At 35.7% G+C, this 26,028-nt stretch overlaps 1 protein-coding gene across 7 annotated transcripts in view; it reads right to left on the reverse strand.

The window, feature by feature from the left end:
• Positions 1-9,378: 9,378 nt before the first annotated feature.
• The window catches only part of TOR1AIP1 (torsin 1A interacting protein 1), a 43,397-nt gene continuing 26,747 nt past the window's right edge, over positions 9,379-26,028 (reverse strand). For 5 of the 7 annotated variants that reach the window (XM_043485039.1, XM_043485035.1, XM_043485038.1 and 2 more), the window contains 7 exons: positions 25,362-25,445; positions 23,335-23,391; positions 20,578-20,619; positions 19,977-20,045; positions 14,232-14,276; positions 13,813-13,869; positions 9,379-11,885 (listed from right to left, as the gene is read on the reverse strand). In XM_043485039.1, the coding sequence (XP_043340974.1) occupies positions 11,098-11,885; positions 13,813-13,869; positions 14,232-14,276; positions 19,977-20,045; positions 20,578-20,619; positions 23,335-23,391; positions 25,362-25,445 (1,142 nt within the window). In that variant the 3' untranslated portion in view covers positions 9,379-11,097. The remainder of the gene's footprint in view (positions 11,886-13,812; positions 13,870-14,231; positions 14,277-19,976; positions 20,046-20,577; positions 20,620-23,334; positions 23,392-25,361; positions 25,446-26,028) is intronic. The other 2 variants (XM_043485036.1, XM_043485034.1) reach the window with 1 other exon arrangement.

Consider the following 26,028-nt stretch of genomic DNA (forward strand, 5'->3'; position numbering starts at 1 on the left):
ATATACATTAGGATATTACTCAGCCATAAAAAAGAATGAAATATTGCCATTTGCAGAACATGCATGGACCTGGAGATTACCATACAGAGAAAAACTAATATCATGTGATATCACTTATATGTGGAATCTAAAAAAGGATACAAAAACTTATTCACAAAATGGAAACAGATTCACAGACATAGGAAACAAACATGGTTAAAAAAGGAGAAAGGAAGGGAGGAGGGATAAATGAGAAGTATGGGCTACATACCACTATATAGGAAATAGACAAAAAACAAAGATTTACTGTATAGCACAGGGAACATCTTGTAATAATCTATAATGGAAAAGAATCTGAAAAAAATATATTTGAATCACTTTGCTGTACATCTGAAACTAACATAATACTGTAAATCAACTATAATTCAACAGAAAAAAATTCTACCAAGTTGGAAAAATATTTTGTATTTTTGAAATATAAAAATACTTGAAATACTTGGAGTTGAAATACTCCAACCGGTACAGAGCCTGAATAAACTGGAGGAAAACAACATATATGTCGTTTTAGAGACTCTCTGTACATTAGTAAGGATAGGTGTTTTAAACACAGACTGCCTGTGTTCAAATCTCTGCTTTAATATTTTTTACTTGGGTATTCTTAAGTGTCATTTTAGCTTTTCTGTGCTTCAGTTTCCTGTCAATAAAGTTGGGGTAATAGCACCACCTGGCAGAGCACATCATGTGAAATGCTGGATTGTATGAAGCACAAGGTGGAATCAAGATTGCAAGGAGAAATATCAATAACCTCAGATATGCAGATGACACCACCCTACTGGCAGAAAGCGAAGAGAAACAGAGGAGCCTCTTGATGAAAGAGGAGAGTGAAAAAGCGGGCTTAAAACTAAACATTCCACGTGTCTCTTTCAGATCTGGTTTCCTCAGTGTGTATGCCCAGAAGTGGGATTGCTGGGTCATATGGCAGTTCTATTTCCAGTTTTTTAAGAAATCTCCACACTGTTTTCCATAGTGGCTGTACTAGTTTGCATTCCCACCAACAGTGTAAGAGGGTTCCCTTTTCTCCACACCCTCTCCAGCATTTATTGCTTGTAGACTTTTGGATAGCAGCCATCCTGACTGGCGTGTAATGGTACCTCATTGTGGTTTTGATTTGCATTTCTCTAATAATGAGTGATGTTGAGCATCTTTTCATGTGTTTGTTAGCCATCTGTATGTCTTCTTTGGAGAAATGTCTGTTTAGTTCTTTGGCCCATTTTTTGATTGGGTCATTTATTTTTCTGGGATTGAGCTGCAGGAGTTGCTTGTATATTTTTGAGATTAATCCTTTGTCTGTTTCTTCATTTGCTATTATTTTCTCCCAGTCTGAGGGCTGTCTTTTCACCTTACTTATAGTTTCCTTTGTAGTGCAAAAGCTTTTAAGTTTCATTAGGTCCCATTTGTTTAGTTTTGCTTTTATTTTATTTTATTTTTTTAGGGATTAAACTTCAGTTTAATTACAATTTTTTCGAAGGAAACATACTAACTCAGCGGATCCAACTTTTCATCTTTTAGACCTGGATAAGGCAGGACAAAAATTCTGCTTGTTTATTGAGTAAGAGACACAGTAAACTAACAACCAAACTAGCTCAAAATAAGGTTATTCTTTCTGAAGGCTGCTGAATGCCTGAAGGAAGATGTTCTAGGTCAGATAAGATTTCAATCTAATTTTAGTTCTAGAAACTGCAACTTGTGATGATCCTATTATCCCAGCTAGCTTTAGGCAAAAATTTGTTTCATTTTGTAAAAAAAGCAAATACACTGTAGGTGTCAGGTCCTCAGTTTAGAGTCTTTGTGGTCTTACCTAAATGGCAGAACCACTTCTTAGCAATACTAGCTAGCTTCCTACCTCATTAAGAACTTGTTGACACTATGATTTAAGTGAAGTCGCTCAGTCGTGTCCGACTCTTTGCAACCCCATGGACTGTAGCCTACGAGGTTCCTCTGTCCATGGGATTTTCCAGGCAAGAGTACTGGAGTGGGTTGCCATTTCCTTCTCCTAGTTTTGCTTTTATTTCCAATATTCTGGGAGGTGGGTCATAGAGGATCTTGCTGTGATTTATGTCGGAGAGTGTTTTGCCTATGTTCTCCTCTAGGAGTTTTAAAGTTTCTGGTCTTACATTTAGATCTTTAATCCATTTTGAGTTTATTTTTGTGTATGGTGTTAGAAAGTGTTCTAGTTTCATTCTTTTACAAAGTGGTTGACCAGTTTTCCCAGCACCACTTGTTAAAGAGGTTGTCTTTTTTCCATTGTATATCCTTGCCTCCTTTGTCAAAGATAAGGTGTCCATAGGTTCGTGGATTTATCTCTGGGCTTTCTATTCTGTTCCATTGATCTATATTTCTGTCTTTGTGCCAGTACCATACTGTCTTGATGACTGTGGCTTTGTAGTAGAGCCTGAAGTCAGGCAGGTTGATTCCTCCAGTTCCATTCTTCTTTCTCAAGATTACTTTGGCTATTCGAGGTTTTTTGTATTTCCATACAAATTGTGAAATTCTTTGGTCTAGTTCTGTGAAAAATACTGTTGGTAGCTTTATAGGGATTGCATTGAATCTATAGATTGCTTTGGGTAGAATAGCCATTTTGACAATATTGATTCTTCCAATCCATGAACACAGTATGTTTCTCCATCTGTTTGTGTCCTCTTTGATTTCTTTCATCAGTGTTTTATAGTTTTCTATGTATAGGTCTTTTGTTTCTTTAGGTAGATATACTAAGTATTTTATTCTTTTTGTTGCAATGGTGAATCCCAATGTTCATCACAGCACTGTTTATAATAGCCAGGACATGGAGGCAACCTAGATGCCCATCAGCAGATGAATGGATAAGGAAGCTGTGGTACATATACACCATGGAATATTACTCAGCCGTTAAAAAGAATTCATTTGAATCAGTCCTAATGAGATGGATGAAACTGGAGCCCATTATACAGAGTGAAGTAAGCCAGAAAGATAAAGAACATTACAGCATACTAACACATATATATGGAATTTAGAAAGATGGTAATGATAACCCTATATGCAAAGCAGAAAAAGAGACACAGAAATACAGAACAGACTTTTGAACTCTGTGGGAGAAGGTGAGGGTGGGATGTTTCAAAAGAACAGCATGTATACTATCTATGGTGAAACAGATCACCAGCCCAGGTGGGATGCATGAGACAAGTGCTCGGGCCTGGTGCACTGGGAAGACCCAGAGGAATCGGGTGGAGAGGGAGATGGGAGAGGGGATCAGGATGGGGAATACGTGTAAATCTATGGCTGATTCATATCAATGTATGACAAAACCCACTGAAATGTTGTGAAGTAATTAGCCTTCAACTAATAAAAAAAAAACAAAAAACAAAAAACTAAACATTCCAAAAATGAAGATGATGGCATCCAGTCCCATCACTTCATGGAAGAAAAATGGGGGAAAAATGGAAACAGTGAAAGGCTTTATCTTTTTGGGCTCCAAAATCACTGCAGATGGTGACTGCAGTCATGAAATTAAAAGACGCTTGCTCCTTGGAAGAAAAGCTACGATCAACCTAGATAGCATATTAAAAAGCAGAGACATTACTCTGCCAACAAAGGTCCATCTAGTCAAAGCTATGGTTTTTTCAGTAGTCATGTATGGATGGGAGAGTTGGACTATAAAGAAAGTTGAGCACTGAAGAACTGGTGCTTTTGAACTGTGGTGTTGGAGAAGACTCTTGAGAGTCCCTTGGACTGCAAGATCAAACCAGTCAATCCTAAAGGAAATCAGTCCTGAAAACTGAAGCTCCAATATCTTGGCCACCTGATGCAAAGACCTGACTCTGGAAAAGACTCTGAAACTGGGAAAGATTGAAGGCAGGAAGAGAAGGGGACAACAAAGGATGAGATGGTTGGATGGCATTACTGACTCTATGGACATGAGTTTGAGCAAGTTCCAGGGGTTGGTGATGGACAGAGAAGCCTGGCTTGCTGCAGTTCATTGGGTGTCAAAGAGTCAGACATGACTGAGGGACCGAACTGAACTGAAATGAACCACCTTGCAGGGTTATTGTGAGAAATCAGTTAATACATACAGAGCTGTTGAAACAGTGTATTGAGCATTAATAAGCACTCAATAGTTAACAAAAACTAGAAAAGAATGAGGGACAACTTCATAATAGATCTTTCTCATGTTCATTACAGACAAGGTAAAAGAAAGTGCATTTAAACTTTGAGATAGTGAGAGCACATTAAGAGTTGCTCATCAGGAAAAGGACATAACTACTATATTTAAATGTTTTCTTATGGGCTATATAGAAAGGAGTGGGCTTCTCTTCTTGGGTTTAGCCTAAGAATGGTGCTCTCTAAAAGTGGGAAAACAAACGAAAAATCAAGTTTGAATCAGGAGTCACTTCCTACCTCACTTGCCCAAGAAACAGACTGAAGACTAAAGAATGCTCAGTGTGCTTGTGAGGGACTTAGAACAAACTAATAATAGCCATTATACATTACAATAGTAGCTGGAATTTTTTTACTGTGCCATTCTTTTTTTCAGCATAGGAAACACTGCTGCTGCTGCTGCTGCTAAGTCACGTCAGTCGTGTCCGACTCTGTACGACCCCATAGACAGCAGCCCACCAGGCTCCCGTCCCTGGGATTCTCCAGGCACGAACACTGGAGTGGTTGCCATTTCCTTCTCCAATGCATGAAAGTGGAAAGTGAAAGTGAAGTTGCTCAGTTGTGTCCGACTCTTCGAGACCCCATGGACTGCAGCCTACCAGGCTCCTCCGTCCATGGGATTTTCCAGGCAAGAGTACTGGAGTGGGGTGCCATTGCCTTCTCCTAGGAAACACTACACAGGAGCAATGGGGAAAAATCAGAACACATTTGTAGCAGAGCTACGAAAAGGACTTGCTTAGGTCAAATTTATCAGACAGAGCCATGACCAGGACTCAGATTTTAAAACTTCATTGTTGTTTCCACTACCTTTAATTTCCTTTCACTGATTTTTTTTTAAAAAGGCAAAATGAATGAAAAACGATAGCATCACATTATATGAAGGCCTATAAATTTGAGGATATATTCAGTTGTCCTTTAGCCGTGTCTGCCCATTCCTTGGCCTGACTTCCAACTCTATCCCCAGCCCACAGACCCTATTAAAGGGGTGACGTAGGCAGCTATGTTTAATTATACATTCTTTTCAGGGATCACCCCATACACTAGACCAAGCCAATCAGGTTCACTCTCTTGGTGTGTTTAAGTCACAAGGGGGAAGTTGCTGAGGCATAGCAAGCAGGAAGTAGAGAGGCAGAGGGAACATCCATGAGGAGGTCTCCATGTAGAACAGTCCTCACAGTTCCCATATTTTTCCACCTTGGAGTCTGAGATCTGTATTCTTATAATATCCACCTTACCCCTCCTTTTCTCTTTTGTTGATGAGACAGGATTTTTATTAACAATCAAGTAATTCCTGAATACGGGAGTCTCAACTACAAAATGCTAAAAGCCAACAGAAAGACATGTAGAGATAAGAATTTAGTCTACCACTGTGTACTTAGTATCTGGGGAGAGAAGACAGATGAGCTAAATAGACTGAAGAGGTATTTTTAGTAGTATGGCACTTTGAAGAGTCCTCTGTGAGGTGTTTTTCTCTGTAATATTACATTCAACACCAAATCTTGTCATTTCTACTTCTCAAATATTATTCTTATCTATCTTCCCTCCACATGAATAGCCATCTCTTATCTAGACTATAATTACCATCTTAGGCAACATGAAAAGATGTAAGGAAACTTGCTAGCGCTTTTAAGAAAACTTTAATTCAAAAAGATACATACATACCTATGTACATAGCAGCTATTTACAATAGCCAAGACATGATAACAACCTAAGTGTCTGTCAGCAGATAAACAGATAAAGATGTGAGTATACACATATATTAAAAAGAACAAAATAATGCCACTTGCAGGATAGTGCAAACAAGGATAGACCTAGAATTACACTGAGTGAAGTTAAGTCAGAAAGAGAAATGCAGGGCTTCCCTGGCAGCTCAGCTGTAAAGAATCCACCTGCCAGTGTAGGAGATATGGGTTTAATTCCTGACCCAGAAGATCCCACATACTGTGGAGCAACTAAGCCCATGTGCTACAACTACTGAGTCTGTGCTCTAGAGTTCAGAAGCCGCAGCTACTCAGCCCACTGGCCCTAGAGCCTGGGCTCCCCACAGAAGAAGCCACTGCAATGCAAAGCCCACACGCTGCAACTAAAGAGTAGCCCCTGCTCACCATAACTAGAGAAAAGCCTGCTCAGCAACAAAGACCCAGCACAGCCAAAAATAAATAAAAATTAAATTGTATAGAAAAAAAAGAGGAATACAAATACCGTGTTATCACTTACACGTGGAATTTAAAGTGACACAAATGAATATATCCATGTTACAGAAACACATTTACAGAGAACTGACTTGTGGCAGCCAGTGGGGGAGGAACGGTAGGGAAGGGAAGGATTGGGAGTTTGGGATTAGCAGATAAAAACCATTATATTTAGGATAAAAAAAAAAAACCCATTATATTTAGGATGGATAAACAAGGTCCTACTGTATAACTACAGGGAACTATATTTAACATCCTATAATAAATCATAATAAAAATAACATGAAAAAGGCTGTATACATATCTAACTGAATCACTTTACTGTAGAGCAGAAATTAACACAATATTATAAATCTAATTTCATTGTAAATATGATTTTTTTAAAAAGAGGTATAAAAACATCCACTTCTGCTTCCTTGACTATGGTAAAGCCTTTGACTGTGGATCACAACAAACTGGAAAATTCTTAGAGATGGGAATACCAAACCACCTTACCAGCCTCCTTAGAAACCTATATGCAGGTCAAGAAGCAACAGTTAGAACCGGGCATGGAACAACTGACTGGTTCCAAATTGGGAAAGGAGTATGTCAAGGCTGTATATTGTCACCCTGCTTATTTAATTTACATATGCAGAGTACATCATGCAAAATGCTGGGCTGGATGAAGCACAAGCTGGAATCAAGATTGACAGGAGAAATACCAACAATCTTAGATATACAGATGATGCTACCCTACTGGCAGAAAGCGAAGAGGAACTAAAGAGCCTCTTGATGAAAGTGAAGGAGGAATGTGAAAAAAACTGGCTTTTAAAACTCAACATTCACAAAACTAAGATCATGGCATCGGGTCTCATTATTTCATAGCAAATAGATGAGGAAACAACGGAAATAATGACAGGCTTTATTTTCTTGGGCTCCAAAATCACTTCTGTTGGTGACTGCAGTCACGAAATTAAGGGATATTTGCTCCTTGGAAGAAAAGCTATGACAAACCTAGACAGCATATTAAAAAGCAGAGACACTGCTTTGTTGACAAAGGTCTGTATAGTCAAAGCTATGGTTTTTCCAGTAGTCATGTATGGATGTGAGAGTTGGACCATAAAGAAAGTTGAGCACCAAAGAATTGAAGCTTTTGAACTGTGGTGTTGGAGAAGACTCTTGAGAATCCCTTGGACTGAAAGATCAAACCAGTCAATCCTAAAGGAAATCAGTCCTGAATATTCATTGGAAGGGCTGATGCTGAAGCTGAAGCTCTAAGACTTTGGCCACCTGATGTGAAGAGCCAACTCATTGGAAAAGGTCTTGATGTGGGAAAGATTGAAGGCAGGAGAAGGGGACAACAGAGGTCAAGATGGTTGGATGCCATCGCCGACTCAATGTACATGAATTTGAGCAAACTCCAGGAGATGGTGAAGGACGGGGAAGTCTGGCATGCTGCAGTCCTTGAAATCACAGAGTCAGATATGATTGAGCAACTAGACAACAAATATGGTAGTGGGAATGTGCTAAATGTGGTGTCAGGAGTAATACAGGAGTAATACAAAAGCATAAAGAGGCACCTGCACCGGTATTCCAGAGTAGGGACTTAAGGAAGGTTTCAGTGAATTTCTGCCTAAAAAAATAAAGGCTTCAGAACAAGTAAGAATTAGCAGAGCATAATTAGCAGAGAGAAAGAGAGAAGGCAGGTATATGAATATTTTGGAAGTGTTCAAGAGTATGCAAAAAGACTACAATTTGCAAATTGCCAAAGGTTTCTCCTGTTTATGCTCAGATGATGGGTTATATTTCCCCTACCATCCAAAAGAACCTGAAAGCCCAACAGGACTTCTCTGATTCTAGGCCAAATACAGGCTTAAAGCAGGAGTTTCCTCTTTATCCAAGTCAATGGCAAACAATGGAAGACTTCTCAGTTTGGTTTCCCAAACTCAGGACTTACACTTTCATCCCAGGTTGTTAAGGTCAGTAAAAATCATCATAAGATTTTACTCTGTGGCCTTGATAAGGACAATGTAGAAAAGTCCACTGTTTTTTTTTGGCAGTCAATGAGAAATGCTTCTTCATATTGTGAACATTAAGTCCACTTTCTGATGATCTAAGATCAGAGGTAAATCAGTTTAGGTATTAACTATGCAAATTCTAAGTTACAAATTATAATTTCTTAGAAATTCTAAGTTTCTAAATTCTCTTCATAGAATGAAAATCAGATTTACTTCCAGTTTTTGTTTTGAAGATTAGAGATTTAGAAAACTTTTTACAGGTAATATAAGAAAGTCATTAAAAGATGGGAAGCAAATTATGTTTACAGAAATCTGTAAGGTCAGTATTGCACTGTAGTTTTCCCTGGGCCCATGTAGTCACCCAAAGTCACAATGGCCTAATTTCTAGAGGCCCAAGTTCCTATTTTCAAGCCAATGATTTACTACAATTTCCCCTTCAAAAGTATTATGGTAACATGAACAAAACAATGTTTCAGGCATCAATGATCTAAAATACAGATGTTCTTGAGCATGCATTTTTAGTGAGGACAACAAAATCTTACCCTTCATGTGTATAAAGCATAAAAATATGTGTATGATTCACAGTCTGTATGCAGTTATTAAAATTTCATGGGGGTAGATGATTATGGAAAAAAAAATCTAAAAAGGTTCCTTAGGGAGGTGAGAATGGAAAATTTGAGAAACATGGTGTAGATTTTTACCAAGTGAGGAATACTTTAATTCAACTTTCGTGATAATTCAAAATCCCCAGATGAAAGAGAAAACCACAGTGACTGTATTTTCTACCACGTACTTGTGAGCAGCCCCAGTTCTCTCTGCTCTTGTTTCTCCAAGCAGAAGTCACTGAAATTGTTCAAGTGTAAAGAGAACTCTAGGAATAATTTTTTGAAAGTATAATAATTCTTATATAAATAATATTATAAATATATAATTATATAAATTGTATGAATATAATTATAATATTATAATATGAATATAATAATTTTTTCTACAAGTCATTAAACTTACAACACACAGAGTACAAATCAAAAAAGTAAATTTATTTAAATTACTAAAATAGCTTTTAAAGTCATTTACAGATCAGCTGCTACAATTATTTTTCCTGATATAAGTAATATTAATTATTTTAAAATTTTGGTCAGTGAAACAGTTAATAAAAACATCTGTTTCTCCATATAATACATATATGTATAAAATAAGCCTTTTCAAAAATTCTTGTTTTAGAATCCTCTATAAATCAAGAATATCTGACTTCTGACAGTGTTGGGAACAAATTATAATAAGGAGTATAAATTTACAAATACTGGTAGTCCTAGTGGAAGAAATAAGACCATATTCTACCATCAGTTATGGGGTTCTCAAAAGGTAAATGATAAAGCCACTGACAGGCTCTAGTACTCTAAAAACAATATTATCATTTAAAGGTTTGTAGACAATAAAAAAATAAAGTTGATCCAGAATTTTGAGATTCTAAGAAAACCAAAGCTGTTGACAGATGAGAAAGCTGGTAAGAGATGCAAAGTTAAAACTAAAATACTATGGTAACAGTAATGTACAGCAGTACATCTTAACATCCTTCATATATAGTAAACTTCACTTTCTTTTTGGCTTGAGGCACTCAATAGAATTTATCACGTGCATAGTAAATCTTGTTATAAGAGTGTCATTAAAGGATTTAGACTGCAACAAATGGACATGCAGAAAATCAAATCCCTCTTCAGTCACTGAGGAGACAAAACAATTTACCAATTTCTGACATTATCTTTCTTAACAAAACTTTCAGGATATGAACAAAATAAACTGCCTGAATTTGCCCGTTCTTAAGAGCCAAGTGAGCAAGTATACTAAACCTCATCATATACATGCTTCAGAATCCTTGGGAGGAGTAAAAATTTCTTAAAGGAAAATAAAAGTCCCAACAGAATTTACCGAGAATGGAGTTCATATAGCTATGTTTGATGAACCCCAGGTGGCAGTGACTTTTTTTTAAAATTTCTGAGTGTGCATGGGGCGGCTTGCAGAATCTTAGCCCCCCAACCAAGGATGGAACCCAGGCCCTCGGCAGTGAGAGCATGGGGTCCCACCCACTTGACCATCTAGGAATCCCCCCAGTGACTTATTTTAATATTTAATCTTGAAGACTTTTCCTCCCCTTTCCTTCTCCATTCCACAACTTTTCCCTGGTCTCCTTTTCCCTGCCCTCCAAAGTCAAAGAAAAAAAGAAAGAAATACCCAAACAAACACTTAGATGGCCTTTCATTATTTTTGTTCCTATAAGGAGAAGCTTACTAAGGAATTCAGATCTAAATGATGTAAAAAGAGAACAAAACAGGAAAGCCCACAGTTGCATTCAGGGAGCTGTCTTACTAATAACAAACTCTGTGAAAAAAAATCCAAGTTAAAAAACTGGGGAGGATTTATAGGAAGGAGCCAAATCCCTCCCACTGGTCATACCACAGCAATAACGATTCACTCTGGAATCTAAGTAGATCCTCTATGGGACTGTATGTAATTTATAGTCTGTAGATAACATTAACACAGATCTCAGTGGGAAATGAGTCTTTCAGGTAACAGATAATTAGTCTGAATAAACAATACAGATGTTCCATGTGTATCTAAGAACCTAACCTCCTTTAAAAAGAAACCCGTTCTTTCAAAAAGAGCTCTGAGTGCTGTGTGGTTAGAAAGTTTGAAAAAATTCTCAGCACTTGAGACATAATTTTCTCTTCTGCCTTCCTTTATAAGCAGATGCCCTTTTTCAGGTCATTTTCGGGTTGTACAGGCAGGACTAAGTGAGAAATACGGCTCCAGAGTCCACTCAATTTGTCTGGGTCCATATGTTTGTATGAGTTGGGTGTGTCAGAGTTGGTGAACTTGACTTGGAGGAAATCTCTCACTTTTTCTTCAATTTCCTTTAGGCCTAGACTGGTTCCAAGTGTCTCCTCCTCTAACAAAACAGTTAGGACTAACGCTACATCTTTGAAGGCTGCATTTTCATGGTCACAATACTTATAGAAGATCAAAGTAGAGCCTGCAGGCAGTGACTCAAAGCGGTGGACCACAGCTGCATTCTGGCCATTTCTGAATCCATTGCTCAGTTCCTGATCTACTTCTTCTTTGACAGTATCACTGTCTCGAGTAGCTTTGCCGGCACCATCAATCCGGATGGCAGGAACACTACGAAAGGAAGAGTAGGCATCAGCGATTTGTTCGCTCAGACACCTGAGTGCTTCTTCAGCATCTCGGGCGGCGGTGAGCAGCAAAATCGCAGGCTGAGGCCGAGGTTGGGAACCATTGAGATGTTTTTCCAGGAACGTTTGGCTCCTTTTCCACAGCTTCTCATCTTGACCTTGGTACTTATTCATCAGTTGTTTCATCTGGTTCTGGAACTCTTGAACAGCAGTGGTTTCTGCTTCAGGAGGACGAGTGTACCAAAAACTCCCAAGGAGAAGAGCGGCTATCACAGCAAGGGGCCAATACCACTTTGTCTTGACAGAAGATGCACTTTTGGGTTGCCCAGTCATTTCTGCTCAGGGAAAAAAAAAACATGACATGCACAAACATTATTTTCTGAGATTCAAGAGCAAGTGACTTTTAAAGCCCGTATTAATCTTTACAAATATTAGATAAGAGAGAGAAGAATTTAAAGAAGGGAGCTGATAATTTACTTTCTTAAAGAAATAATTTAACACATGTATTTTAAGTTATCTGTATGAGCATGCATATGTCTCTTCAATATCAAAATGAGGAAAAGTAGAATTTAAATATATGAAATGGCATATGCAAATCAGAAAGAATATAATTTATAAAGCAGAGCTATCATTACTACTGCTAATATTTGGGAGGTAAACAATATTAGAAGACACTTCACAAAATAGTTTTAAATTTAGAAACTAGAAACTAACATGGATTATCCTCCAAGGTGGAATGTTTAAGTATAAAAAGGGATAATCAAAAGGATGCATTATACATGAAATCTTCCATATAATTGCACTGATGCCTATCTTTTGTGGCATGCAGTTGTTAACATTGGCAAAATTTCATTTGTAACTCACTCCTAATTATTATTGGCAATGATATCAATTTATATTTACCTAGTGCTTTGCAGCCGCAGTTTATAAAGCATTTTCTCATATACTTTATCATTTAACCATTTAAATATGACAGCAATAATGTTTTTTCTTTCTATTTATGGACCCTGTAGACCAACAGGTCTCAAAGTACGGCTGGTAGGCTATCTCAAGATTTCTTCAAGGGAATGTTTGAGGTTAAAGCTGTTCTCCTAACACTAAGATCTTATTCATCTCTTCCCGCCATATTGATATCTGCACCAATGGTGTAAAAAGCCATAATAGGAAAAACAACTGACGCTTTAGATCAATCACAGGGCAGTGGCACCACCAAACTATACTAGGACTGTCTTTGTATTCTTCACGGCCATGTATTCAAGGTTATCAAATTCACCTAAGAACATCCTTCATGAAGCATTTAAAGCTATTTACCTTATTAAACCTCAACCCTTGAGTATAACATTCTATGTGAAGAAATGGGAAGAATATATAAAGCACTTTGCACAATTGAGTTGTGAGCTGAACCAGTGCTTTTTTTCATAGAATTTTTACTGGAAAGGACAAGTGACAAACTATGGCTAGTCAGACTTCGTATTTGGGAGACATTTTCTTGAAAAGGAACAATGTGAGCCTCTTGCTTTCAAGGAAACTGACAATCTTTGTTCCCAGTGATAAAATTCAAGGTTTCAAGTGAAAATTAAGAGTTGCAGGATATCTGCCATCATGAATTTAACAGCTCTCAATACTTAAGACTTCTTTGTCTTGAGACTGGTAGCGATCTTAACAAATGTGATCTTTTTATATCATATTAAAAACATGTCAGCATTTGGAAGATCGATATAACTCAGTGAACCAACTTTTTCCAAATGACCAGTGCATGATACTCAAAGTACAAGAAAGACCAATGGGTTTTAATGTAACAGAATACAAAAAGTTCATTAATATGGCTTCAGAGTTCATATTTCAAACAACATTTAGAAGCTAATGTTATCTGAGTTTGGGAGAGTATCAAAAGAGAATATTCACAACTGTCTAAAGACTGTTAAAACATTACATATCCGTACAAAGCTAAATTTTTGCAGATACCTCAACCAAAACAATCTATTGGAACAGGCTGAATACAGAAGCAGAATGAAATTCCAGCTCATTTTATTAAACCAGGCATTAGAGATTAGAGAAAACACAAAATTATTTAAAAATAATTGACAAACATTAAAAAATATTTTTTCAGCTTTAATCTCTAGGTAATTATGGACAGGTATAACCCTTTTTTCCCCCAAATGTCCCTAGGGATACTTATTAAGGGATAATTATTAACTTTTCCAGTGGTAAGTGGTATTGAGACTGAGACTCATTTAATAAAAGATGAATAGACAAACTTACGTTGGTTGGAGGTTGATGGAGATTGGTTTCCAAGCTCTGATTTCTGAACACTGTCATCTAATGATAGGAGTAATAGAGATTATCAATTTATGTTTCATAATTTCAGTATGTCCAATAGAAAAATGAAAATACAAATTTCACCAAGAGAAAATAAGGGAGAGATCAGCCAGAAACAGAAGAAAAAGCAGAAGATTCAAGTGTCTAATAGACTGACAGTGGTTTGAGACACAGACCCATTTCTTTCATAATTATTCATGGCATGTAAGAGTCTAGTACAAAGCATACTCTTAATACATTAGTTTTGTGAGAAAGCCTTGAATTTGACCCAGATTATTTAATGAGAGTGGTGAAATTTCCGGGACAAAGGCAAGAGGACAAAGAAAACAAGTACAACTATAATAAAAGGAAACATATTATACCATCTGAAAAACTGCCATATATTGAACGCTTGCCTGGTGATGATGCTGTAAAGAGGGATAGAAGGACAAAACATGGATTATGGATTACTGAGCTATTTGGGTAAGGGATTTTTAAGGTAAAATTCAATCTTAAATCTTCTTATTTTCTACCTCAAACGAACTCAATACTGCCTCTGGTGCTTCTGACCATTACAAATAACAGTAATATTTTAGAAATTACACTAAAAAACTTTTCACCATTTCTGTTAATAGACAATTAATTCTGTTTTAGCTTTGTGTCTAGTTAAACAATAGATGTCAAAAATAATTTTCTCACAACTCCATCAAATCTCTATTTCCATCATTACTTTAGAAAACAAATAAAAAACTATCCAGCTCTTTCCTTTCCCCCTCCATCTTTTTTGACATGGTGACAGATTTTAACATCTAAGAAAAAGGAAATGGAAAGACAGCGTTCAGAAGGTGAAGAGGCTGAGTTATTCATTTGTATGATCTACATTACCAATACTGTCACCTACCACTTGCCTGGAGTTTTTAGCTTTTATGTGTATAAGTGATCTTTCTAGTATTTACCAACAGTTTTCACTGGAGAAACACTGGACTAAACTGGAGGAATACAATTAGCACTGTTAATTTATGTTGTTGTTTTTAATAGAAATAGCCTTATTTCTGGTCATATGACAAAAAACCTCAAATGAAACAAAATGGCATCAATCTTAACTCTAAACTAATAACTGCTCTGCAATTACTAGTTTAGGCTAGGAAATGTCATCATTTAGAAGCTTCAAAGTTAGGTCACCAAAATTAAAATTAAAATTCCATTAGATAATGTTTATCTTAAATACCTTACTCCCTGACTGCAAAGATCAAATGAGATAATATATGAAAAATCTGTGACATACATGATGATATTAATAATAGAGAATAGCTAAATTAGTTATTATGAAACATATATAACATTTATAACTCATAGAACATAGAATTAAGAAAACAAAGTTAACATAAACAGAACTCCCACTGACAACAGCATCAAAAAGAATAAAATATTTAGGAATAAGACTAATCAAGGAGGTAAAAGAATTATAACTGAAACTTCTAAAACACTGATGAAAGAAATTAAAGCAGATATAAGTAAATGGAAAGACATCCCATGGTAATGGACTAGAGAATATTCTTAAAATGTCCACACTACCAAAAGCAAGCTACAGATTCAGCGCAATCCCTATCAAAATTCCAATGGCATTTCTTTTTTACAGAAAAGGAAAACAATCTTAAAATTCATATGGAACCACAGAAGATCCCAAATAGCCAAAACAACTTTGAATAAGAAGAACAAAACTGGAGGCACCACACTTCCTGATTTCAAAATATATCACAAAGCTAGAGTAATCACAACATTATGGTACCGCCATAAAAAGACATAATAGACCAATGGAAGAGAACAGAGTCAGAAATAAACCTAAGATGTGGTCAACTGATCCTCAATAAGGGTGTCAAGAATACGCAATGAAGAAAAGACAGCCTCTTCAGTAAATGGTGTTGGGGAAATTGGATATCCACTTAAAAAAGAATGAAATTGGATCCATATCATATACCACACCCCAAAATCAACTCAAAACAGACTAGACTTAAACTAAGAACTGAAATAATACAACTCCCATAAGAAACATGGGTTAAAACCTTCTTGAAGTTGGTGTTGGCAATGATTTCTTGGTTATGACACCAAAAGCACAGACAACAAAAGTAAAAATAGACCATGGGATTACATTGAACTTGAGAAGCATAATGACTTATGTGATCAAAATCACAACATCACCTCATATTATCAAATGTAATGTGTAGTTATTATCAAAAAAACAAAAGTGCAAGGTATGTGGAGAAGATGTGGAGAAAACAGAATCCCTGTACACTGTTGGTGGGACTACAAACTGGTACAATCTCTAAGAATTATGGAGGTTCCTCAAAAGATAAAAATGGACAACCATATGATCTTGCAATCCCACTTTTGGATATATATCCAAAAGAATTGAAATTAGGATCTTGGAGAGATATATGCACACTCATGTTAACTGTAGTAATATTCACAATAGCCAAAATATGTAAGCAAACTAAATGCCCATTGACAAATTAATGGATAAAATGTGATACACACACACACACAATGGAATTATTATTCATCTTCTATAAAGAAGGAAAATTTGCCACTTTTGACAACATGGAAAGCATTATCCCAATGAAATAAGTCAGGTACAGATGTGCAAATACTTCATGATGTCATTTATGTGAGGAATCTAAAATAGTCAAATTCATAGAAGCAGGTAGTTTCCAGGGCCTGGGACAGGGGGATATCAGAAGATACCAGTCAAAGAGTACACAGATTCAGTTAAATAAGATGAATAAATCCTAGACATCTACTATATAGTACCTGTATTTATTGTCCTATATATTAAAAACTTGCTGTTAAGAGGGTAGCTCTTATGTTAAGTGTTCTTATCTCACACACATAACAATAAATAAAGAGGGTGGGAAAAAACTTCTGGAGGTGATACATATGTTATGGCATAGATTATGGTGATGGTTTCACAGGTGTATACTTATGTCCAAATTCATCAAGTTGTATACATTAAATACATAAGTTGTATACATTAAATGTATTATCAGTTACAGATGAACTGATAAAGATGTGGCATACATATATATATACATACGCACACACACACACATACATACATAATGGAATATTAGCCATAAAAGAGAATGAAATAATGCCATTTGCATTGGATGGACCCAGAGACTATCAAACTAAGTGAAGTAAGTCAGAGAAAGACAAATACCATATGATATCATATATGTGGAATCTAAAATACAACACAAAATGAACATATCTACAAAACAGAAACAGACTCATAGACAGACAGACATAGAGAACAGGCTGACCTGCCAAGAGGGTGAGGGTGGGGGAGGAATGGACTGGAGTCTGGGATTAGCAGATGCAAGCTATTATGTATAGGCTGGATAAACAAGGTCCCTGTGTGTAGCACAGGGAAGTTTATTCAATATCTTGTGATAAACCATAATGGAAAAGAATATGAAAAAGAATATACACACACACACACACATATATATAAAGCTGGATCACTGTGCTATACAGCAGAAACTAACACAACATTGTAAATCAACTATACTTCAATAAAATATTCTTAAAAGGAAGAAAATCCATCAAGATGTTTATCTTGAATCTCTTAATCCATGGTTGCAAAGATCCAATGCGACAACACGTAAAAATGTTTTTACGCGCCCTTCTATGATGATTTTAAAGATATAGAATAGCTACTATATACTGTATGAAAATTTACTGTAACAGTTACTATACACTGTATGAAATATTTATTTATAGAATTCAAAGGACACAAACTTAGCAAGGCATATACTGTTGAGGCAGCACATTGTTTAAAAGATAAACTCTATCTTTCTTATTAAAAATATTTTTAGACAGTAATAAAAATTCCTTTAAAAAAGATCTTTTTAAAAAGATAAAGCTCAGAGTTATTTTTAGTACGAAGAGTAGGTAAAAATCAATCACTCTATAAAGTCAAAAGCAGAGGGCATGAACATTTCATAGCTATTACCACTGATTATTACACATATACAGTTAATAATAAATATTAATTATATGATACATGGGGCTTCCCTTGTGGCTCAGCTGGTAAAGAATCTGCCTGCAATTCGGGAGACCTGGGTTCGATCCCTGGGTTGGGAAAATCCCCTGAAAGGCTACCCACTCCAGTATTCTGGCCTGGAGAATTCCATGGACTGTATAGTCCATGGGGTTGCAGAGAGTCAGACAGACTGACTTTCACTTTTCATGTGATACATTGAGACCTGGTGGCCCAAATGGTAAAAGAATCCACCTACAATGCAGGAAACCTGGGTTGGGAAGATCCCTTGGAGAAAGGAATGGCAACCCACTCCAGCATTCTTGACTGGAAAATCCCATGGACAGAGGAGCTTGGCAGGCTATATATAGTCCATGGGGTCAAAAAGAGTTGGACATGACTGAGCAACTAAAACACTGAGATTTAAAAAATGTGTTCACATATCTAGCTCATTAGAATAACCTAGCTATAGGTACTACTGTCCCAACTTTTTTTTTTTGTCCCAACTTTTAAGTTAAGAAAATTGAGGTTGACAACAGTTAAGTGACTTTACCGAGATCACTCAATTAGTAAATAGAAGATCCGGGACCACAACCCAATAGCTCTAACTCCAAGCTCCCCTCTTTCCTCTATACCACTCTCAGAGGCAGGCTCCAAAGCATGCATACTGATGAAGCACAGACTGAGAGGCCTGACTTTCCACGGACAGCCTCTCTTACTCTCATTATTTTATCACCTGGGAAACACCAAAAGTAAAGACAGTGGCTCTATCTTTCCCAAAAGGTTTGGATACAGGCAGAAACCTGAACTGGGACCTGTCTATCCAGGAAGCCACGGCTAACAAAGAATAATAACAATCTGAAATCCAAGTTCACCTAAATCTAAAAATGCGTATTTTTTTCCTCAAAGAAGCAGAAGTGCAAAGTTAAGACAATGAGATATGAAACTTGGACACCTAAGGAAAAGTTTTTTCAAATGATCTTAGGTTGAAGAGAAATCTATAAGGCTGCCTGGAAACCACTGCAGTCTTCTACTTTGAAAATTCTTCCTGTTTATTGTTCTTATCTTGAAGTCCTTGTGCAGTCAAAAACCTAAAAAATTTTGTTATCTGCACCTTGATGTGCAAACTTCTGCTACATAATTTCTATTTAATTCTGGAAGTCCTATATACACGGTGGATGGCTATCAATCAGGATGTTTAAGCCACAGCAAATGTACAAATTTAAGACAAAGCAGAAATGCAAACAGAGAATATACTATATAGGAGTTATCAATTTAGCTTAAGGCATGGCATGGATTTTTTTTAATACAAAGTTTAATGTGGATACATTGCTATAGATGTTACGATAGACATTGAATTCAAAGTTTCACAGCACCTATTTATTTCTTAAATAAATATTTCTTAAACTCTATGACATCTACTCTATCCTAAACCTAAACATGAAAATACAATTTGAGGATTTCAGCATTTATAACTTAAAATAATGGGTATGCAAAGCTGGTCTAAGTGTTTATTTACATAATGGTAAACAACTGTTTACCTTCCCTGGTGGCTCAGCTGGTAAAGAATCCACCTACAATGCTGGAGACCTGGGTTCAATCTCTGGGTTGGGAAGATTCCCCTGGAGAAGGGAACAGCTACCCACTTCAGTATTCTGGCCTGGAGAATTCCATGGACTGTAGAGTCCAAGGGGTTGCAAAGAGTCGGACACTACTGAGTGACTTTCACACAAACAGTTGTTAAATATGAAAAAAAACAGGTATTGTCAAAAAATCAGAATTTAATTTTCACGTGCAGACTGTACCACTGCTGGATAGAAGTGACAACTTGTCAAGTATAGACGTATCATCCACTGGTTTTCTCACACTACTATCTACATTTTGTACCAGTCCAGATAGATAGAAATAACTATACTAGCAATCATAAATGTCCTTTATTAATGAGATCACAAACAACTCAAATGCTTATCTGAAGAATTAAACAGCTTTATCTGTTAAATAATCAAGAAAACAGCAAAGAAACTTAAAATTACTTCAATAACAGAGACTTACAAATACTTCAATAACAGGTACAGATTTACCAACTTACTTTGCATTCTAGTCCTTCTTCTTGTGGTTTGTTCAACCCGTTCCTGAGGAGTTTTCTGATATCCTGAGCCTGCGACATATCAAGATATCACTGCACATACTTTGAAAATGTATACTATATCTAAGTGTTATAAGGTACATTTTATCAGAAAGGTAAAACAAAGTTAGGAAGGGAAAAAACAAAAGCAATAGGTTCAGAAGTAAATGATAATGTCAAAAGATCACAACAGTGAGGATGAACTACTTCTCACAGCAAAAGAGGCAACAAATAAATACATAATCTCCTAACAGACAAAACTATGTACAAGTCCTTTGCTATGGTCTAAATGGGATTATCAACACTTGAACTTCATTAACACTTTGGTGTTAATTAAGAAGAGAAAGGTTAACCATTTACTTTTGTAAATAAATGATGTTTGGTAAAGTAGTCCTGAACACATTTCCACATTACAGAGTACCAATACTACATATAGTACCAATCTGTGGTGGATTAAAAGGCAAAGGGGGTAAAATGACTTTCAATCCTATTCAAATTTTTGTTGGCAGAATAAGACTGGGTTAGACTTGGTTAACTGATAAAGAAGAGACAACCAACCACTTACTTTGCATTAACGGTTGCTTATCAAACGCTGTGAAGTCTCCACCTGAAATAGAAAACAGAGATAAGGTCACAGAAACCTTGGGAAAAAAAATAAGATGGTTGGATGCATAGACATTTTGCTTGTTTACTACTGACACCAAAACCAAACAAAAAAATCAAACCTTTCTGTCATTAGTCCCAAACATATACAACCTATATGTGTTTTCCTTTCCTAAACGTCAAAATGTTCAGGAATTGGATAAGAAGAAGCTAGCTTTAAGAGGAACACCATCAAAATAATGACTAAATGTACTGACTGCTTACCAGTACTAAGTATAATTTTATTAATTCTCACACTTTATGTGGTAGATACTATTATTCCTATTTCACAAATAAGGAAACTAAAAATTTTCCCAAGATTAAATATGTAAAGGTAGTAGGACTGAGATATAAACCCAGCAGTTCATACATAACAGTATATACTCCACAAGCAAAATTGAGAACACCACATAAGCAAAGTAGTGCAAGATGCTACTTCATGTTTGGGGATGGTATTTAAGGACAACTATAAAACGATACAAGGAGATAACTAGAAAATGATATTATAATTATAATGTGGTCGATTTCCAAATCTGCCCTGAAGAAACAAGTTACTTCTACCTACTGATACAAGCATCAATATAAATTTATGTTCAATGTAATTTTTTTTCTGACTATAAATGTAATATATGCTGGCTGTAATACAAACACACTTTTCTAGAAATGCATAACCTAAAAATTCATTAAAATCTATTATGTGTCTACTATGTGCAAAACACTGAAGGAAAACTATGATGAATAACACAGACATATATTCCAGGTTTGTTTTCAGTCTATACTAACAACTTCAAAAAAGTACACATGCTTTTTTGTATTCTTTCATTGATTCTATGAAGTAATTTTTAAAAAACACCTTTAATGGCTGATTCATGTCAATGTACGACAAAACCCACTGCAATGTTGCGAAGTAATTAGCCTCCAACTAATAAAAAATAATTGAAAAAATAAAAAATAAAAAACACCTTTGTGTTAGGGCTATATCTTACAATCAATGCTATGACACAGTTTAACTGGATGGTTTCTCAGTGACATGTAAAAGTGATGGCATTTTACATTCAATGAAATATATACTGATCACCTAACTATACAAACAACTCATTTTCCATAACTGAAAAGTATACCATTGCATAAGTATAGCATAATTAATATAGGGAGACACATTTCAGAGCTTCCAAAGATTAAACATTTAGAATAACAAAGGGCAAATATATAAGATGATTCAGAGTAATTTTCCATAAAAGACTGATTTTTGTTTCAGATGCTTTAAATTCCAAACCCAGAACCTACTAAAAACTAATACATGTATGCTGCTGCTGCTAAGTCGCTTCAGTCATGTCCGACTCTGTGCAACCCCATAGACAGCAGCCCACCAGGCTGCCCCGTTCCTGGGATTCTCCAGGCAAGAACACTGGAGTGGGCTGCCATTTCCTTCTCCAATGCATGAAAGTGAAAAGTGAAAGTGAAGTCGCTCAGTCGTGCCCAACTCTTAGCGACACCATGGACTGCACCCTACCAAGCTCCCCCGTCCACGGGATTTTCCAGGCAAGAGTACTGGAGTGGGTTGCCATTGCAACATGCACATATATAAAGTGGAATTCTATGAACATAGTGATTATAAAACAGATTTCCAAAGACTTTCTTTATAAAAATAGTCTCATGACTAGTCTCATGGCTTCACTGGTGGCTCAGCGGTAAAGAATCTGCCTGTTAAGGCAGGAGACGTGTTCAATCCCTGATCCGGGAAGATTCCACATTCCATGCAGCAACTAGGCCCATGTGTCACAATTATTAAGTCTGCGCTCTAGAGCCCAGCAGCGGCAGCTACTGAAGCCCACATACCCTAGAGCCCAGGCTCCACAACAAGAGAAGGCACTGCAATGAGAAGCCTGCGCCACTGCAACTAGAGAGCAGACCCCGCCCTCTGCAACTAGAGAAAAGTCAGTGCAGCAGTGAAGACTCAGCACAGCCATAAACAAGTAAATAAAATTACATATGTTAAAAAAATGTTTCTTTAAAAATATAAAAAGTCTCATTTTTAAAATGGCCATGTGGGAGGAAAACAAAGTCCTTGAAGATTTTACATTCCAGGATATCTTTGATTGATTATTAATTTGAATTCTGGGATTTTATTTAAAAAGGAAAAAAGAAAAAAAGTGTAATTTCTGTTTAAGAAATACATACTCATTGTAGATAATCTACAAAATATAGATAAAAGAAAATGAAAAATGTTAACAACGGTTTTACTGTCCTAAACAAATCATTGTTAGCATCTTCATACTACCTCCCAATCTGTGTTACATTTTCTCAACATTTTATTATGAAAAATTTCAAAGTTGGAAGCAAAGCTGTAAGACTGTTATATACACACCAACTAATGTACCATGAACTTTACTATACCTGATTTATCAACAAATTCATATTGCAAACAAGGGCATTCAACAAGCCACAGAAAGCAGCAGGTTTTTTTTTTTTCATTCAAAATCAAGGTTGAGTACAGAGGTGATTAACTCAAGAAGCAAATTCAAGATGCAAGATGAATTGTTTTTTTTTTTTTAGCATTGACTATACCCTCTTTCAACATTTTACACTAAACTGCAAAAGACAATCTTGAAAAATCAGAATAGCATTTGGCCACAATCACATCTAGACTTTTAAGAGTGTAAATTATGGTTTTACCTACTTTGTGATGAATGCCAAAGTGATTCTTTATACTGACTTGATGATCTGGTGGTTTGGTCTAAAAACAAAAAAGAAATATAGTATATTATAAAGCACATTTAACTTTCTAAGTGCACATTTACCAGAAAATAATGAATAATCAAAAGAGCAAAAATATTCAGATAAACCTCATGGAATTCAACACTTCAATGTGAATGTATAATTTATTAAAATATAGTTTCTAAAGGGTCATGTTATATCTAAAAAATTAATTATCTGTCTTTTCTTTTTAAAGATAAAAGATACAGAACATGGCAGGAGATAAAAGAAATAATGACAACCTGTGAATGGGGGAAAATCTTCAAAGTTTACAATAATGGATCTTCTTGGAATCATTACCATCCCTTTTGCTTTAAATTTTTCTTGTAAATGATCAATATATTATATATTTTAGTCTTCCCTTCTTAAAAATCTTCAACTTTTTTTTTCATTTAAAAGTAGAATTTATAACAAATTATGTTTAAAAACAATCAGATTGCTATCTTGGGAGCAAAAGTATTTGACACATCCAGGCAGTGGCTAAGTAGTTTTGCCAGTGTACTCCTATAACTTAAAAACTTTTGAGCGTCAATCTCCAAAATATATTTTTAATTTATATATAAGCATTACTAAAATAATATTAATGAATGTATTGTACATATTATAAAACAAACTAAAATAGACATTTTAAATGGATGAAATAAAAGCTGTAATACACTAAATTCTAATATTTTCCTCCTGCACTCCAGTGGATTTTCTCCCTCTGTGGCGACAATAGGCCCAGAAGAGAATTGAGAAAGACCAGTATTCTTCCTAATGTGCTTCACTTCTTTGTTCTTTAGCTAGAGTTTTCCTCTGCATGGGGTATATGTGGTTCATTACGAATTTATTAGAATTCTAAAGGGATTACAGAGCCTGTGGTTTATGTGGTTTCAAAGAGTAGCACTGATGGCAATGGTACCGAGCTAGTGGTTATATGAATGGCTTAATCAGTCTCTCAGTTTTAGAGCACAGATGTATGCATATATGAAAACTAACAACTAACAACAGCACGTAACTTGAGTGTTTACTATTTGCCAGGCACTCTCTGAGTATTTTAACCTCACAACAAACCAGTGAGGAAACTGAGGAACAGAAAAGTTAAGGAATTGCCTGAGGGCACAAAACCTATCAATAGTACTGGAAGAGTGAAAGCCAGTGATCTTAACTCAAGAGCCATGATCTTAACCACTATATTAGAGTCTTGCACATCTCCGTTGGGATTTATGTGTCAAGAAAGGATGGGGAAAAAATGACAAAGGGTGGGAAATATAAAGAATATCAAATGCCCATAAGCGGGCTTCTGAGCTCATTTTGAAAGGAGAATGATTAAGTAAAACATAGGAATTACAGAAATTCTCAAAAGGTGGGGAAGAATACGTATAGATTTTATTGTTATTGGGACTAACATATAAATAAAACTACTCATAAGTTACACTGTTTACAAATTTGATCGGCACTCTCATTAAGCCTCAAGCTGGTACTTCTTGTTCCTTCAGCTGATTTTTTCCTTGAATAAACTTAAACATCAATTTTCATGAACAATCAGAAACTATTATTGCTAACTTGGTGTGAATTTGAGCAATTCAGAGATAGAAGTAGTAATCTAAGTTTACTAAAACTTCCTAAAAGCTAGCTAATACTCCTGACAGTACAGTGAGTCTATGCCAGTGTGATCAGTTTCTCTATCAAAGTTTTTTAAAAACCACAAATAGCTTTATTTTGGTGCAAAAAAATATGTTCCACAAATAACAAGGCAAGGTAGAAGTGATTTGTTTGTTTAGATATTATATTACTAATCAGATATGTATGTGGAATCAGTAATTTTAATAAATGTACACTTTTTTTAAAGTACTTTTTAAAAAGTAGCTTTAATACTTTAAAATATTTAGCAAATTCACAGAATACTTTATACTCTACCTAGAACTACAGCTCCTAAGAAAAGAGTCATAAAGCATAAAGCAATGTTACCTCCAGACTCAACAGAATCCCCGGATCTGACCTTAGCAGTAACATCACTGTCAGAGCTGTCTTGATCATTTTCCTCAGTTTCCTCTAAAACAAAATAAAAACACACTATTATAGTCTTTATTCTACATCTTTAAATATCTGGATTAAAAAAATAAAAACAATCTGACATTAAAATGAAGCCTTTTAAATAATCAGATCTAGAATTGCTATTTATTATGCTTACTATCCTGAGTCACAAAGTTCTAAAAAAGCTAAAATTGAGCTCATTTATTTCATGTTTTCTGAAGTTCATAATTATATCCCAAATGAATATTCAGTAAGATTGTATTCTAAGGCTTTAGAGTAAAAAAGTAAACAAACGAACATTAAACAGAAGGAAAGTTTTACCTTATGGTGAGGAAAAGTACACACAATTTAGTGTACAAATTCATAGAAGATTAGTATATGCACTAATGTGTTTGCATATATGTGTGTATGTTTGCGAACAGGGTGTGTGTATACATACACCCGTACATAAACATTTCAGTATGCACAGGACTAATCTCAGATTATGGTGAACTTAAAAACAGACTAACCTAGGGCTGATTCATGTTGAGGTTTGACAGAAAACAACAAAATTCTGTAAAGCAATTTTACTTCAATTAAAAAATAAATAAATGTAAAAAAA

This window comes from Cervus canadensis, chromosome 13 (assembly GCF_019320065.1).
Source record: "Cervus canadensis isolate Bull #8, Minnesota chromosome 13, ASM1932006v1, whole genome shotgun sequence".
NCBI lineage: Eukaryota > Metazoa > Chordata > Mammalia > Artiodactyla > Cervidae > Cervus > Cervus canadensis.